The sequence below is a fragment of the Amblyomma americanum genome, chromosome 11 (assembly GCF_052857255.1).
Source record: "Amblyomma americanum isolate KBUSLIRL-KWMA chromosome 11, ASM5285725v1, whole genome shotgun sequence".
In the NCBI taxonomy this organism is placed as follows: Eukaryota; Metazoa; Arthropoda; class Arachnida; order Ixodida; family Ixodidae; genus Amblyomma; species Amblyomma americanum.
The window spans coordinates 7,016,664-7,032,469 of NC_135507.1; the positions used below are offsets into that span (position 1 = coordinate 7,016,664).

At 48.6% G+C, this 15,806-nt stretch overlaps 1 protein-coding gene across 1 annotated transcript in view; it reads left to right on the plus strand.

Annotated features, from left to right (window-relative positions):
* Nucleotides 1-15,806, plus strand: part of LOC144111227 (tyrosine-protein kinase transmembrane receptor Ror2-like) — a 434,452-nt gene that overhangs the window by 404,816 nt on the left and 13,830 nt on the right. Inside the window, exon 7 of the mRNA XM_077644442.1 lies at nucleotides 13,365-13,527. Coding sequence (XP_077500568.1) covers nucleotides 13,365-13,527 — 163 coding nt within the window. The remainder of the gene's footprint in view (nucleotides 1-13,364; nucleotides 13,528-15,806) is intronic.

The window sequence follows — 15,806 nt, forward strand, 5'->3', positions numbered from 1 at the left end:
AGTATAAAGCTGTCTACAATTGCCTTTATTATCTACACTGTCACTGAAAAAAACATAGAGCACGGATAGCGCGAATGTGCTACCAGCAACCAGCTCTGAAGAAAAAAATACGCCATGATTTCATTAATTTTATTTTCGGAGGCCTGAAGGCAATACAATTAAAGGGTACGAGGGTTTTGTTGCGGGCTAGTTGGTATAACATTACTGTGTCGTACGTTCCCTTTTCAACAATTAAAGGGAGGGGGCTGTACACGAACCGTCTCCTGTGAAACTGTACTGCAGCGTGTCTAATACGTAAACGGTAATACGTAATAAATCCTTGCGATTTTCTGTAATTCGTCAGGTATGAGCTGGCGTCACCTTGTTTAGTGCCCACTTCATTACAACCGGCGTAGAAGGATAGTAGCTCGCAAGTACTCGAAATCGCCTGCTATTTTCGGCGCTACCACCAAGAGATGTACGTAGAGTGCAGTTATGGCTAGCATGCTACTAGACAGGGGGAACTTTAGCGCAAGAAAAGGACGCAATAAATATATAATAAAGGAAGAGGGGCTCTATAGCTCATCTAGAGAATGGACTAGACAGCGTCTTTCGTCTTGGGTTTCATTGTGTGCTTGCCTACGTTCGGTGAAAAATAAAGGAAGAAAATGTTCCGACCACGGGAGCCGAAGCTCTGGCTATACGTTTCGCCGATAATCGGAGACGTCCGCGAAAGGCGACCCAACTCCGCAGATGGACTTCGCAAGAATATGCGCTATAACTACACGTAGTGGAAAAGCGAAGACGAAAAAATAAAACCAACAAGAAATTGAAGACGGAATCGGTGCGAGTGAAACAGAAGTCCCTTGTGCACACGAGCACAGGCAGGCCCACTCATAGAAATATAAAAATTCAAACACGAGGACAAAAAGGACGGGCGGAATATGCGGAAATACTTACAGATCGATGATTGTCCCGCTGTTGAAGCGCCGGCACCTGATTGGCCAGCTGTGCATAGGCAGAGGGAACGGTCATCGGGACCAGGGTTGGGGGAAAGAGGTCACAGCATTCCGGGCTGCTGAGAAGACGAGGATAGAGGGATGTCTTGCCAAAGCTTCCGCTGCTAAAGAGAGTGTGTATTAGCGTCTGAAGGGCGATGCGACACGGGAGCACGTATGCGTCTCATGTAATTTTTTATCCGTTTCTCCCGGTGTTATTTTTCTTTTTACGGAAACGACCAGCCTTTATTTAGCCTACTTTACTGTCGAATGGAGACCCACAGTCAGCGGCTCTGGCAACGCTGTGAGCTCTCTGAAGACTGTTTTACCGGGCGCGCGAGGTACTTGAGAACTCTACTCATTGCCGCCATAGACACCAGCGCTGTCATTATATCTATCTACGAGTGTAGCTTTATATGCATTGACACCTATATTATTCGTCTTGTAGATTGGTTTTTTTCGTGATGGCAGCGCACATTTTGACGCAGGAAATGACATGTCATGCACTTCTCGATGCCCTGGCAGTAGACCACAGCGGCTCGGAAATTGCTACTTTCATGAACGTGCCAAAGTCCTTCGCTTTCAAGGTTCGTAAAGAACTATGTCATCTGACGGCGTCGTGGCATTTGTGGTGAATCAGCGGTCAGATGTCGTCAGATCGCCTGATTTTCTCCAGCAGTAGCAAGCCATCATGGCTGACGACCTACAGGAGAGTCAAAAATGGCAATTGCAAAGGACCACTAGATAGCTGAGTTAACTCCGAGGCTTACAATGCATGACAGCTTAAAATACCATTCCTGTGTGATAAGGGGGCAATTCATTTCTGATAAAACTCGTCAGAATCGTCTGCTCTAGTCCAAGCTGTTGATAAGCAAGGTGAAGAACCCTGAGGAGCACGGAATGCTCTTTTTTCTTCACATGAAAAGAACTTTGACCAGGACTGAAAAGCTAACCGGCGTAACGACTTTGCGCAAGCCCTGATGAGGCTTCAGTAGCAGCGAAGGTGACGTCATGCCACCACATTTTTTTCGATGGACTCCGCGTAAATGCGGCTGCATATGTGGAGGTGCTTGACACTGGTGTAAAACCCTGTATAAGCAGTGTGTCAAAAGAAAGCCCTTATGTCTTTCAACAATATTCGGCTACCGCTTACACCGCCTGAGTTACCGCTCAGTGGCTGGCCGAGAACTACTACGATCATGTGACTCGCAAATTGTGGCCTCCTATAGCTCTCCAGAGCTATAGAGAGGCCAACAGAAAGAGAGGCCAACAGACAGCCTCATACCACGAAAGACTCCGTGCTGAGTCAATGGCGAACGTCTCTAAGGACCACCAGATCCGAACATGCAGCTGGTTTCGAAGCCGAATTAAATCAGTAACTGTTGCTGACGGTGGCTTCATTCAGTAATTTCCCAAATAAAGTGTAACAGAAGCAGTTCCCAAAATTAGGCGAGGCATTGTAGAGCGCTAGATGCGGAATCCCAATCTGCAGTTATCGCAGCAAAGAAAGAGAAATATTCTTAAAGCTCTGCTGTAGTCCTTGTGGGCCGCACATTGAGACAGCAGTATATCTAAGAGAGAAAAAAATTAAGCAAAGTTCGCTTCCGTCAGTCATCTTGTAAGCGAGACATACCGACGAGGTCGTCGCCGTGCGCAGCTATGACAGCATTTTTTCGGCAGGAAAAAGGACGAAACGCGATCGTCTGTCTTTGTCCTCTTTTCGGCGCGTCCCCGTGATTTGCCATCGACTACGGAAATCGAAACCACGTCCTCGGCGGTGCACGTGAACGGGACGGGACACGGCGGAGACAGTCGGGTACGCATCCTGTCTGGCCGTTAGGAGACACCGTCCGCAGAGCGAACGTGCGGCTCAGGTTCTGTGTGCGTGAGTCGCGATGTTGAGACGAAGAACGTAAGCCAGGCGGCGTCTCCCTTCATGTATGCCGGTCCTTTCAATAATCGAATGGCTCTAGCTCGGTCTTCGAACTTTCTCCGTGTGAAAACCTTTAAATCAATCAATCAGTCAATTAATTAATCAATCAGCCAGTCAGTCAGTCAAACAGTCAATCAAAACTTTATCAACTGAAAATTGCGTCCTCAGTCAGGGCGTTTGTAATCAATCGCCAAGAGGCATTCGTCTCTGGCAGCGACGTTTTCCTGGGGGAATTTTCCCCTTTGTTCAGGGAATTTGAGGAGTAAAATTTTGTGAGAACGGAATTTTTACGGCGTTTCGGGAAACTTAAGGGCCGAATTTTCAAACTTTTCCTAAATCTACGCTGTCTTCAAGCGTCTGTAGGGAAATGGAGCAATAAATGTGGATTTTACGTCTAACTCGGGAAATTTTCGGTTACTGCAGGGAAAATCGCTTCTCTCTGGCAACTTTGTTATGGGGAACGTCGCTTAACGGAATAGATTAAGCGAGACAGTTTTAACTGCTGACTATTTCTCAGGGGCGGTGGTCGTTGTTTCACGCGAGAAAATGAGCGGCGTATGTTGAATTGTGTGTACACCTCCTTTCATAATATTTCATTACACCTACGAGTGATTGCAGCCTGAGGACATGAAGAGTTGGGGCACTCTTCTGCTTTTACGCCCTGTCCGCTAAACCGCAATCTAGTGTCCGCGAAGCTTGAAAAAGTAGCAAAAAAAAATCAAAAGGTTCGCTACATACTAATAAGCTGAATGAAGCGACCATAGCATTCGGGTCGCCAAGCAACAAAACGTTGCGTTACAGTGCCATGGCAGATACATAGTGCGTTCTTGCCTGTCTAAATTGAACTGGAACCTATTCGAGTTACAAATTGCACCCTCATTGTAATGGACCTGCAGAACAGCGGGTTTTTTCTTCCTTCCTGGCATTTTAAGCCTTGCTTCGAACAGACAGACCGCTTCTTTGTGAAACTTAGAAAGTCGATCGTCGAAGGGGCTGCCTTGACCCGTCTCCCGTGTCTAAGTATCTACAAAGTGCGACAGCCCCTGCAAGGTTCAATGTGCGCCGCTAGGTAACAGCGGGAACAACGGCAAAGTGGAGGGAAGAACGGGGGAGGAAAAATGAAGGAAAGGATGAAAAGGGGAACAAAAAGGCGGAGGAAGAAACTGTAAAAGGATCGCCCCTTGCTTTTGCCGTACACGAGGACCTGGCTCAAGCGAGGAACCACCGTAACCCACAATCCACGGTTATAAATCAACCGTCGCGGCGGCGGGCGCTTTGGGGAAGAATGGGGAGCGATGGGAGAGGCCTAGCTAGACGGATAGATAGGCGATGCCCGGCCTTCCCTATTCTCTTGAGCGCCGGTCCCCGTTACCATTGCGGCTGCTTCGTTTTGTCTTTTCTTGCTTATTTCATTTGTTCTTCGATCTTTTTTTTTCTTTTTTCTTTCGTTCTATTTCTTCCGTTCTCCGCTTTTCCTTTCCGCTTCCTTGGCAGCACATTTTATCGTTTTTTCTCGCTCAAAGCGCGGCGCATATGCATGTATACAGATTCGCCCATAGTCCGGCACGGGCCATTCATGCGGAAGCCCAGCGTCCCGCCTTTTTCCCCTTTGTTTCCTTTTCCCCCTTCTTAGCAATTCCGAACAGAAGACGATGGCGACTTACGAGCCGGCAAGCGGGGAAGGCAGCGTTCTTCTCCCAGTCTTCTGCCCGCTCCCTTTCATACCAGTCAGCGGTCGTTGCATAGCCCGCTGTAAGGACGTTCAGAATAGCCGTGGGCGCTTGTTCTCGGTGGCATGCCACGCCGATCACCATCCAGTCACCCGTGACGCCATTTGTGCCTGCCTTTTCCTTCGTTATTTTTTTTCGTCGCTTGGAGAAAATCATGGCCGTTCTTAACGCAAATTCGCATCGTCGCCTTCGCCGCAGCTATTGCATCGCGTTGCGCGCAAGTCACTGACGCGAACAGAGCCTGAACGCCTTTTCCTGTCTTTCTTCCCCTCGATCGAGGGGTTACTGGCTGCCTAAAACATGGGCCACACGAACTAATGTACGCAGACACGTCGTCTCTCCACGCTGGCCGTGATTTCTGTTCGTTTATATTTTTTTCCTCCGAACGTTGAATTGCAAATGGCGCAGCCCGAACGATTTCGTTTCTGAACGCATGCACTCTCTCGGGATTTCGTCCTTTTGTTTTTTCCCTTTTTTGCCGATTGGTTCGTCTCAGGGTCGGCTGGTTTTCTTCCCGTTCAGGGTGGCTTGGCTTGGCTTCGGCTTCCCCGCAGACGGACGGCGGCGAATCCGCCCTCGGCCTCCTCTGTTTCGCTTCCTCCTCGCCCAAATGAAGACAAATCGCCGTAGGGAACCGTTCGCTCAAGACGGCTGAAGGTTCAGAAGGGAGGCGACGATGTCTTCTCGGGAAAAGACGCGTGGCCGAATAAGTGGGTTTGTTATGGTATCTACGTCTCTGTGGTGATGAGGCCTCTGCTGATATTGATGTGTCTGTCTGCCTGTTTCTGCTGTTGGTGCTCTCACTGCGACATCTATCTGTCTGGAGTTTTCCCAGCGTGCTTTCGCAGGACACGCCGATGCCTGTCTCGGTGCCTTAGCTTTCTACTGATCACTCCTATCTTCTCGCCCGGTGTCTCTGTTGGCGTGTGCTCGCATGGGTATGCTTCTGTGTTTTAGATAATTCGCGAGTCGAGTGCCGCAATTAAAAGCCTTCTCTTTTTTTAGCAGTGGCTGGTAGGTCAGACGAGCGAGCCGTGAGATCTCACGGTCGTCGTCACCATGAAATTCCGTCAGACGGCAAAGTCACGTGATGGTCATGCGGTTCAATAATGGTCAGTCATCAAATTGTTTACACGTCACCTTGAACAACTTACGTTAGCGCTGCTTTAACTACTTTATCCTTCTTAAATCATTGTAATTCTCCGAGAGTGTTGGAACTGTTGCTCCTATTTATGACACAGCAAACTACTTTCTGTAACTGTACGCAATGTAGGCTAAGAGAAAAACAGTAAACTTTCTTTTATATTCTACAACATCAACCTTAAGGCAGCCTTGGGACGTAGAATCCAGTGTAATCAGCCATGCACTCCTTCAAAAATTTTATTTACGTTCCCTCCGCCACATAGAGAGTTGTTCTTCTAACTCGTTCTTCTAATTCAAACTCCATGTAATTCAAACAGGTATTTTGTTCCAAATAAGTTCTATTAATCGAAATTAGATTTACTAACAAAAGACCCTGACCACAGTGTTAGCCGCGACACATCCCTGTAAATGCTGTCGCAATTAAACGAGCATCTACGGAGCGATTTCGACTGCAATATATTTTTTCTCTCTTTTCCTTCCCTTAATTTACAAAAAATGCACAAATTCGCAAGCCCGATCCAAGCCATCTGCACTGATGCAACACACGGCGTTCGGACGAAAGTACAAAGGTTCGGCTTTAGCACGCGTTCGCTCGCATTCTCAGGCGTTTTTAACCTCTTTTCCTTTTCATCCCCTTTCTTTTCCCCCGAAGGAAGGCAGCGTCGAAGCGCCGCGAACATAATGCCTCTCAGCACTGCGGGCAGCGGAAGGCCCACGCACGTGTTGTCATCCCCCTTCCTACTTTCCTCCCGCAGTTTATTTATGTCCGTGCCTTTTGTCCTGACCATGTTTCATGTCTCTCTCTCCTACCCTCCTTACTTCCCTACTTTCCCCTACCTCCTCCTCGTCATCCCTTACTCCCCACTCTCTCCCTTATTCTTCGGGGTCCCCGACTCCGGCGAGATGAACGAGCTCAGATGTCTTGGCGAGGTCGATATCTTTTAGCGATGCCGCCATCTTCCTTCTTTGCTTTCTTTCTCATTCTTTCAATCCCCGGCATTACTATAGCCGTTGCGTTCCCTGCTGTGTATGCAACTTTTTCCCGTCCTCCTTTCCTTCCATCCTTTTTTTTTGTCCCCGCACTTTTTGTTCTTTATATTCTTTACAGTGTCTCGTGCGTGGTTCCTCCCTGGCGCAGTACATGTCCTTGCCGTTCTCTCGTGCCTCACACTGCGTCCTCGGGCGCGCGAGCCATGCTTTCATGCGCCGACAGTCTACTCCTTTCTATCCTCTTTTATTCTGTCTTGTTCGCTCCTCCTCCCCACCACGCGTTTCCGGACCGAGCACCGGCCGGATCGGGGAATCGCCGATGCCTTTTTCGCTCCGCCCACTCGCTCATGACCGTCCTTTCTTACTTTACTTCGACTTTGACCGTTCATTGTCTCGCTTTGTTTCGGTTTCCTCTTGGTGCGACCTCGCGTTCGCAGCACTGCGTTTCCGTAATCAGAGCGCGCTCTCTCTCTTCCCGATACCCGCTTTCCAAAACATCCCAAGTCCTCCGCGCTCCCTAATGTTCGTCCGCATAACGATTCCGACGCACAAAGACGGCTACGGCCAGCTCCCTACTCAGCCGCGTTCCGAATACCAGCGCATTTCGCTTTTTCTTTGCGCGCGGACTGACCCGCTTTGTGCGACAGTCTCCGAGTCTTCTCGGGCCCCGATAACCAAGGGAGTGCGAGGCATAGGGACGTTGGAGTCGTGTGGCGAAGTCTGGGATACCACATTCTGAGACTCATGCTTATGCATCGGCTGTCTTTGGTTCGAAGTCTGGGATACCGCATTCTGGGGACGAGCGACGCCTCTGGGAACCCTGCTTCCTTGCGCACGGCCGTCCGCCTTTTCTTCGCAACTGTGTACGCAGTTCAGAGCGATACGCCGGCTTGCATAGCAAATGCAGACTCGTTATCTTGCGGAGGACAGCCAAGACAACGATGTTTCCAATCCATGTTTTCCCTAGAGACATCCTTGAAAAGCGAAAGAGCGTGCTTTTAGGTCACCGCAAGGAAAATCGGCGGTCTTGTCTTCGGCGCACCCGAGTTCATTCGAGAGAGTAAAAGAGATTAAGCTCTCATAGGTAGGCATAGTTGTCGACAGGCATTGTGCAGGGCCGATAATACACAAATATGAATGTAAGGTTTTTAGGGATATAAGTGAACTATAATTAGCGATAACTCCAGCATGTGTCATTTGTACAAATACAATTAGGAAGTGCAAATAATGCTTTGAAATAAGAGAAGAAACATCACTATTCGCATCAAACAAAATTGCGTATTTTCTTCTCTCTTATTCTCTCACTCATAGCTCAACTTGGCCGTTTGTTTGGCACGCCTTGGCTCGGCGTCAACCCTCTTGGGCGCCGAGCGAAGGCAAGACAAGCCAACGACTGCTACAACGGGCTTCAGTTACTCGACGAGTTATGGTTGGCTACCAATAACGCCTCTCGTCGTAAAAGAAAAAAAAAGTTGCAAACTTGGCATTCTTTGTATTTGACTCTTCTTCACGGTTTATGTTACGAGTCTTCGCGCTTGGAAAAGTGGCAACAACAAATTTTTGTCATGGTACTTCTCCGCCGTTCAGCTGAACGCTGACTAAGACAAGGCAGTCATCCCGTCTTGGGATACAGCTCCAAGGTGCCACTTTTTTTGCACAGTTCGTGAAAAAGGCTAACTATAGACGCAACACTGTGAGGACTCTGTCATTTCCAAAACACTGTTCTGGCTCTAGAAGAAACGCGTTTCTTACAAATGATGCAAAAAAAAAATAAACTTCACTATCATTATACAGGTTCTAACGACAATATACGTTCCCGGCGAATGGCAGAGAAGCTTTTGGCCAGACCGTATTCAGAGACCTGGTATTTAAGGGATCCGTCTTCGCACACAATTTATTTTGCTCTCCGTCAAGATGGCCCCTTGTTCGTTAAGTTCGATAAAAGTGATCAACTTTAGTAAGGTAGAGACTTGGACTTTTCTTTCATATTTCCGAGCTATAGTTCATCAAAGGACAAGGGGCGATGAACAAGAATTGACACACACAGCGTGTCAATTATTTTTCACCGTTCCTTGTCTTCTGATGCGCTTTAACTCCGAAATTTGATCAACTTGCTACGCCCGAGAAGCGAACAGCTATTGCCTGCAGGCATACTGCGGTGTGTAAATCAGATTAGAGCTGGGACAGTAAAGTATTAAGGCGAAAGCCTTTAATGGCTCATACTAGCGGCCATGACACCTGTCCGTTCGATGTCACGCTCTTCAGCAACTCGATAAGAAAATAAATCTTTGTGCACGATGGGATTCGCACCACCATCCTTCCGTTCCGCAGTTGAGCGTGCTAACGACTACGCTACTTCCTGCCAATGCATATGTAGCTCTCCTTGTCTAGGACGCTGGACAGTATTTGCGGAAAGGCGTCGAATCAGGCGGATTTCTCCCAAACGCCCTCCAGTGTCTCCAGCATTTAAGATTCGCAAACAATTGTGTACTTAATCAGCATGTTAACCACACAACAGTGCCACAAGCAGCAACACCGCGCTAAAGGACTTCAGGACTTCGCCTCACCGCACTTTAGGTCAACAAAGTGCCCCCTGACTTTTTTATATCTGCTTTGTATGCAATATTCCACAGGGCACTACATTAGGACGAATTTCGCACAGAAGACAGTTAGAATTACTGTTGTATGCATCATTCGAGCACGTTAGAATTAGACGACGAATTTCGCGCAGCACACAGTTGACTATACAGGTTTCGTCCGGAGAACGTTAGATCACCAATGTTGCGCTAGCTGTGACTTGGATTACCTGTTTCAAGCACGCTAATTCGTGTAGAAACTGCAGTCTTCTTCTGCGACAATTTCGCCGACCATGATTTCGCTTAACACAGCTGGTGCGCTGCGCTAAATATACTCCACCACCTGAAGCTGCGCACACGGGGAAACTGACCGGTCACAGATAAGACGATGACAAATAGAAACAACGAACGGGCTCGGTGCATCTATTTACAACTGAGGCGCAAAAAAGAAAAGTTGCCTTTTTTGCTATTTTAGCTCGTGCACAAAAATTTCATGCCACCGCAATTACTTTAACTGAATTGGCAAAGGAATGCTTTGTACTTGCATGCTTTTCATGTCTTCCCTGTCCATTCGCAGTAGCAACATCTCAGCGGGTCCTGGAAATCGCACTGGTGACAGACTTCCATTCGTAGCGATCTGCCTTTTGTGTGTGTGTGTCTCCTTTCAAAATCTTTCTTGAGCCTACCACAGGTGCAGAGGCTTTTCTTCGGTTCCACCCCGAAATCTTGCAGCTGCGTTGCTACTGTTGTGCAGAGTTCTAAAGACGCTGTAACTTATATGGCGGGAATTCCTCGGCTCCCACCGCGGTCCCCGAGGGAGAGAGGAGGTCCGCGCCCTTTCCCCTGTCTTCGTCCTGCCAGCACGAACCCCCGCAACCCATGAATCATTCAGATGGCGTAACGACCATCTCTTCTGCCCCTATCCGCCATCCCCTCACAGACGCACACACTTACTCGATGTAGAACTGGCCGAGACGACGGTGCGTCTCCGTCTCTTCCTCTGCGCGGCGTCTTTTCGCGGGGCCGTTCTCGGGAACACTTAAATCAATTATCCTGCCGAGCCACAGTTGATCCGCGCACGCTGTGGAGGCGGGGGCTGGGTAACAGCAGTCGGTTTCCTAGCTGGCTGTTTCCGCCTCGAAGCGCAGCTGCTACTTTAATTTGCCAGCGAGCGCGGGCTGCTATTGGTGGGACGTGACCGGATTTCGGCGCTTTCCGCGCGCGCTTCCGGAGCACCCTTTTGAGAGGCCGTCATCCTCATCTTCTTCCGCGGCGGGTTGAAACGCGCAGTGGTGCCAAGCGTGGCGAAAAAGAAGAAAAGAAAGCGGAGGCGGGACAGTCTAGTCCGAGGCTGTCGACAGAGAAGTTCTTCTCTCCAACCTAGTAGTATTAAAAACATTTATTTGGGAAGAGAAAAGTTAGGGCATATAGGGGTTGGGGAGAGATAGATTCGGAGCTCCAGTGGTCGGTCTTCTCTATTTCAGGATCCCATTGGCCTCCACCGCCACCTTGGCCCTCGTCACCAACCCGGAAAGGGCAAAAGAAGGCCTTGGCAAAACAAATCAAACAGACCGATCTCGGCACGCGTCCTAGCAAGTTTTGCGGAAGCAGAAAATGCTGGTAGTCATTTGTCCTTGAAGAGACACTGAGGACATATTGGTTTTGGTCGACAACAACTGCTCGCCGCGTTCCTGTCACAAAGAGGCCAATGTCGTCGAAAAGGGAGCTTTTATTCGCTATAAAATGCCACAAAAAGAGAAGAAACAGTTTCCATCACAGGCTGGTTTTGCAAGTTAAATGCATGCGTCGACACCGTTTTTTGCGCGTGTCTCGGAGGCTACACTACACCGCGATTCAGTTCAGAACGATGGCAACCATTCTTTTTCGGTGTAGACGTCACGAGCATTAATAGAGCGGCGGGAATATTTTTCAGTCAAATTTTCTTGGCCATGAATACATCTTTTGCTGCCTGACAAACGTCAACATGCCCAGAAAAAATCAGGGAATCAGTGTTTACTAGAAACAATAATTGGATGGCGTTCTACTCACTGCCCTTTCAAGCGGATGCTGAATAGCAACTGTGGTTAGAGACCCGGATAACAAGATAAGAGATTTGTTTCACGACCAACGGCGGTATGTTTCTAAGCATCAAAGCGTGTAAAAAATCGATGAGGTTTAACTCTTCTGAACCACGTCATGCAGAGTGAAAGCGCTTCCGTTGCTTCGCAAGTCCAGCTTCTCGTTTCTCCTCGGCTTCAGCGCCTCGTTTAGCTAGCGTCCTCTGCAGTACACCTTCTCGGCGAGATATATCGAACGGATGATCGAACGCGGCTTAACGGCGACGTCGAAGAGTTGACACTCGATCTGACGCGCGCCTAATCCATGGCGAAACTGAAGGAGAAATTGCCGACGCCGACGTATCAACTGTTACACCCTCTCCTAGTCACGCGGTATCACAACGGCCAAGCTGGTTAGCGCGCGCAGCTGCGCCTCTCACTGCCTGCCCTCTCCTATCACGTGGTGCCACAGCGGCGGAGCTGCCGAGCGCCCGCAGATGCGCCTCTGCTTGGTGGAGTCACGTGGTTTGCCTGCGCTCCGGGGCCTCAAAGTCAGACGCGCATCAAGAGTGACTTTAAGAGACATGTAGTGATAGAGCTTCCGCTCTGATATCAAAGCTTAAAATGAACAATATTTGTTTGGAGACCCTTTGTCTCCGTGCTGCAAAATCAAGCGTCAGGTCTGTCTGGCGTTCTTTTTTTTTAATCTGCAGGACTATGTTTCTAAACCAGTGACTTAAAGTGCGCCGGAAATAACGGCTACCGGTGAACCTTGAATACGGCGGAGTGCTTGAAGCACTCTGTTACGTATCGGCCCGGTATTGCACTGCATACGGGATTGGCCCGGGGCATAATAGTGCGCGCGCCTTTTTTTTTTCTATCGTTGCTCTCTTATCCTTTCTCTCTCCTACTTTCAGCACGCGGCAGCGAGCGTGTTTCGGCTTGAGCCAGTAGGCAGGCCTGTGCACTTTCCTTTCCTTGTCTTTCTTCCTGTCAGCAACAGCAGCAGCGCAAAGCTGGTAACACTTAACATTATCTTCTCCGCCGTATAAATTATGTGGTCTATTCAGTAATGCCTATTCACCATGCTTTAGAACCTCCGGTGGTATCTGCAGCGCCTTTGTAGGTGTAGCTGCTTATCTAGAAATGAAGATACACCTTCTTAGAGAACTCATTATCGGCGGCGGACGAAAGCAAACCCGTGCGCCATTCCAGCACAGCTCCTAGCATATATGCAACTGAGGATTTGGACAATCAATACTATATCGTCCATTTAAGTACTACCACCCCTCATGCTAGTGTCCACTCGAAAGAACGCCGCACTTTCTGACGTCCACTGTCGCTGACGAGTTTTCGAAAAAGTTAACTTATTATAACACATAACCTTGAGCAAACCTCGTCGGATATCGCAGTTGTGTCATATTTCATGATTATGTTTTGGTTGTCCTATTCAAAATGCTGTTATAACTAGCCTGTTTTATTGTATATTGTTGACTACTTTGTGTTCTCCTAGCTTCCTCCTAGCAAGCAATACCTGCGGCAAGAGGCCCTTGGGTATATGTTGAATAAATGATTAAATAGGTCTCACCACAGCTATGTGCTTCCTGGGCCGCTGAAATTTCCCGCCTTGCTCACTTTTACAACTTCCCGCAAGGTGACAGCATGGTCCAGCGCGCACTTAGCGCCATCTGGAAAGGCGAACGCGAAGCCAAACGCTCCCAACTTCCGGAACGAAATGGGGAAATACGGGAAGAGCGGAAGGGAAGGAAGGGAGCGAAGCGCAAGAGGAGGGCGTCTTTCCTCAAGCAGGGGGAAAACGCTGTACCGCTCCGACGCCGCCAGCACACGGGCGCTGTCGTAGCTCGTCGTGCGCATGGCGTCGTGGGCGTGTTGCGGCTGGGTTTGGTCGGCGCCGTGACGCCTGATAGCGGTGTTTCCCGTTCTTCCCTCGACTCCAGGTGCCCTCGTCTGAGCTGTCGCGAACGCCAGAGCCCCAGCTGAGCATCAATGTCACCGCGAGTGCTACCTACGTGTGCCGGGCGGTCAACTTCGTCGGAGAGAACCACACGGAAGTGAGCGACGCCCGCGAGTTCGTCGTACAGGTCGAAGGAATTCCGCCAGGTAAGGCGATGCGCCGAATACGCTCGGATATTTTGTTTTCTTGCTTCGCGCGGCACTTTGCGTACGGTCTTGGGATCTGATTACAGACTGTTGTGAGTCGCGAAGAAGAACGCCGTGCTGTGTTTTCAAGTACGGCGGTATTTGACAGCATGCGCACGGTCGTACTGCGTGTGGCGCCGAAGCTTCAACTCATCCCGTTATCTTGTTTCGCATTCCAAAGGGACGGTAGTAGAAAGGCTTTCGTTTTTCATTTGCGGAGGCTCTAGGATGCGAAATAATTTTCTTGGGCGGTATTTTTATGTTCATTCATTGCTGCCCCACTGACCTCTGCGGTAGTGCGTATTAAGGCGGGAACAAAACCTTGTATGACCGACCTTCCCGAGTGACCTATCGGGTTGAAATGCCAAGAACGAGTTCAAGTTTTGCACTAGCTTAGCTCGTGGCACCGTTAACGATCGCGGCGGTGAGATTGAGATCATACGTGTGTAATGGTTTCAGCGTTTTCTGGCGGTGCATATTGGATGCTTACTTGAAAACGAGGCAGACGCGCGTTGTGAACGGCCAGTTCGCATGTGGTGTATAGCTCCTGCATATACGGGGTAACTGTATCGCCGTACGGCTGAGAAAAACGCATCCGGGATTTCCTGTCGTATATATCTTTTTTTTTTCCTCAGATAGAAGGGTTTTCTATAACTAATGTATGTCATTATGAACGGCATGCAACGTATTCGTTTTAGGGTTTTGGATTTTTAGTTTTCTGCCGCAGCCTAGTTCATTAACGCCATTACTGAGCTCCTGAGAGCAGTTTATTGAATTTCATTTCCCTAGGTGTCCAACGATATATGAGACAGATACTGCGCCATTTCCTTTCCCCAAAAACCAATTATTATTATTATTATTTATTTCCCCTTTCCCCCTTGCACCTTTTTGTTGACGTAAGCTGTTAACATCACTTCCTATTCGTCATAACCTATACAGCACTTTTTGGACGTGCATGTGCTGCATCTGCGACCATTATTTTCTTTCAAGTTCTGCGTTTAGTTGCTCCTGTGATTCCTTCCGGATAACTCTAAATATTACGCAGAAAACGTCTTTATCACCTCGCTTGGCGACTGTTTAGCGGTCCTCTTCGTTAGGTAAACACGCAAACTGGCCGTTTTTACGTCCAACCTGTTTCTTTTCATTTCAATGTGAACGCCTGTTGCTGCTTGCGCCATAGTAAATATTCATGGCTCACATGCGCTCATTAAGGATGGTGCACGTTAAGACCACACTTAGTAGTGAAAAACACCGAGCTGTCACGCACTCAGGTCGACCGGGCTCTAAGCCGATCTTGCCGATCTTTCAGCGCGGTACCCCTGGCGCCATCTGCAGACTGTCTCACAGAGCGCGACTGGCGGTTCCCTTGAATTTCATGCTCCTGAATCGCTGACAGAGTCTTGCGAGTGTACTGAATTTGGTATCTTCTTCCGTGTAACCATTACAGCTAACCACGAATAAGCACGTGCGTACAGTGCAGCGATGCCGGCATCGCCCTAGGCGGCCAGAAATCGTGTATTAGTCGCCACTATCTCCGTTTTCTCACTTAGTTTTCTCCGCTTCCTCTCACTCCGTTTTCTCACAGAAAAATTTCTTTTGTGACAACAGAGTTTCCTGTAGTATTTTCGGACCTGACAACAAAAATTCTTGTAGTAACAACAGTACTTTTTGTAGTGCAGAGCACTTTTCTGTCGTAACGACAGAGTCAGTTCTCTCGCAACAACAGACAACTTCGCCGTACTACAGAAAAATCTATCGTAACGACAGGACGACAAAAATTTCTGTTGTAGTTTGGGACCGGCTCTGTCATATTTTTTGATCGAGTGTTAGATGCACAACACTGTCGATTGCAGCTGACGCCTGTGCCTGTGGTACACACAGCTGATGTCTGTCCACAGTCTGAAAAGTTCTTGCGGATAATTTGAATTCTTCATTTCAGCAAGCGATGCGAAGCGCTGTAGTTTTACATTTCCGGCGCACCATTGTGTCATAAGTGGTTAGTTATAGCAGTAGTGCAGAGAAAATACGATGGAAACTCGGTTTGTGTGAAGGCCTTCGTGCAGTGACGCGCGGTGAAGCATTAAAGCCCGTTCGAATAACAATAAACGTTTTCCCTCTTAGTTGTAGTGAGGCTTTTACTAGAAAGTATTTTTTTAAGCGGTGGTCGCGCTTGTGTGCCTCAGGCTCCGGCCGTGTTATGCCCTCTTCTGTTAGAACGCCGGGAGTCATCATGCTTTGAT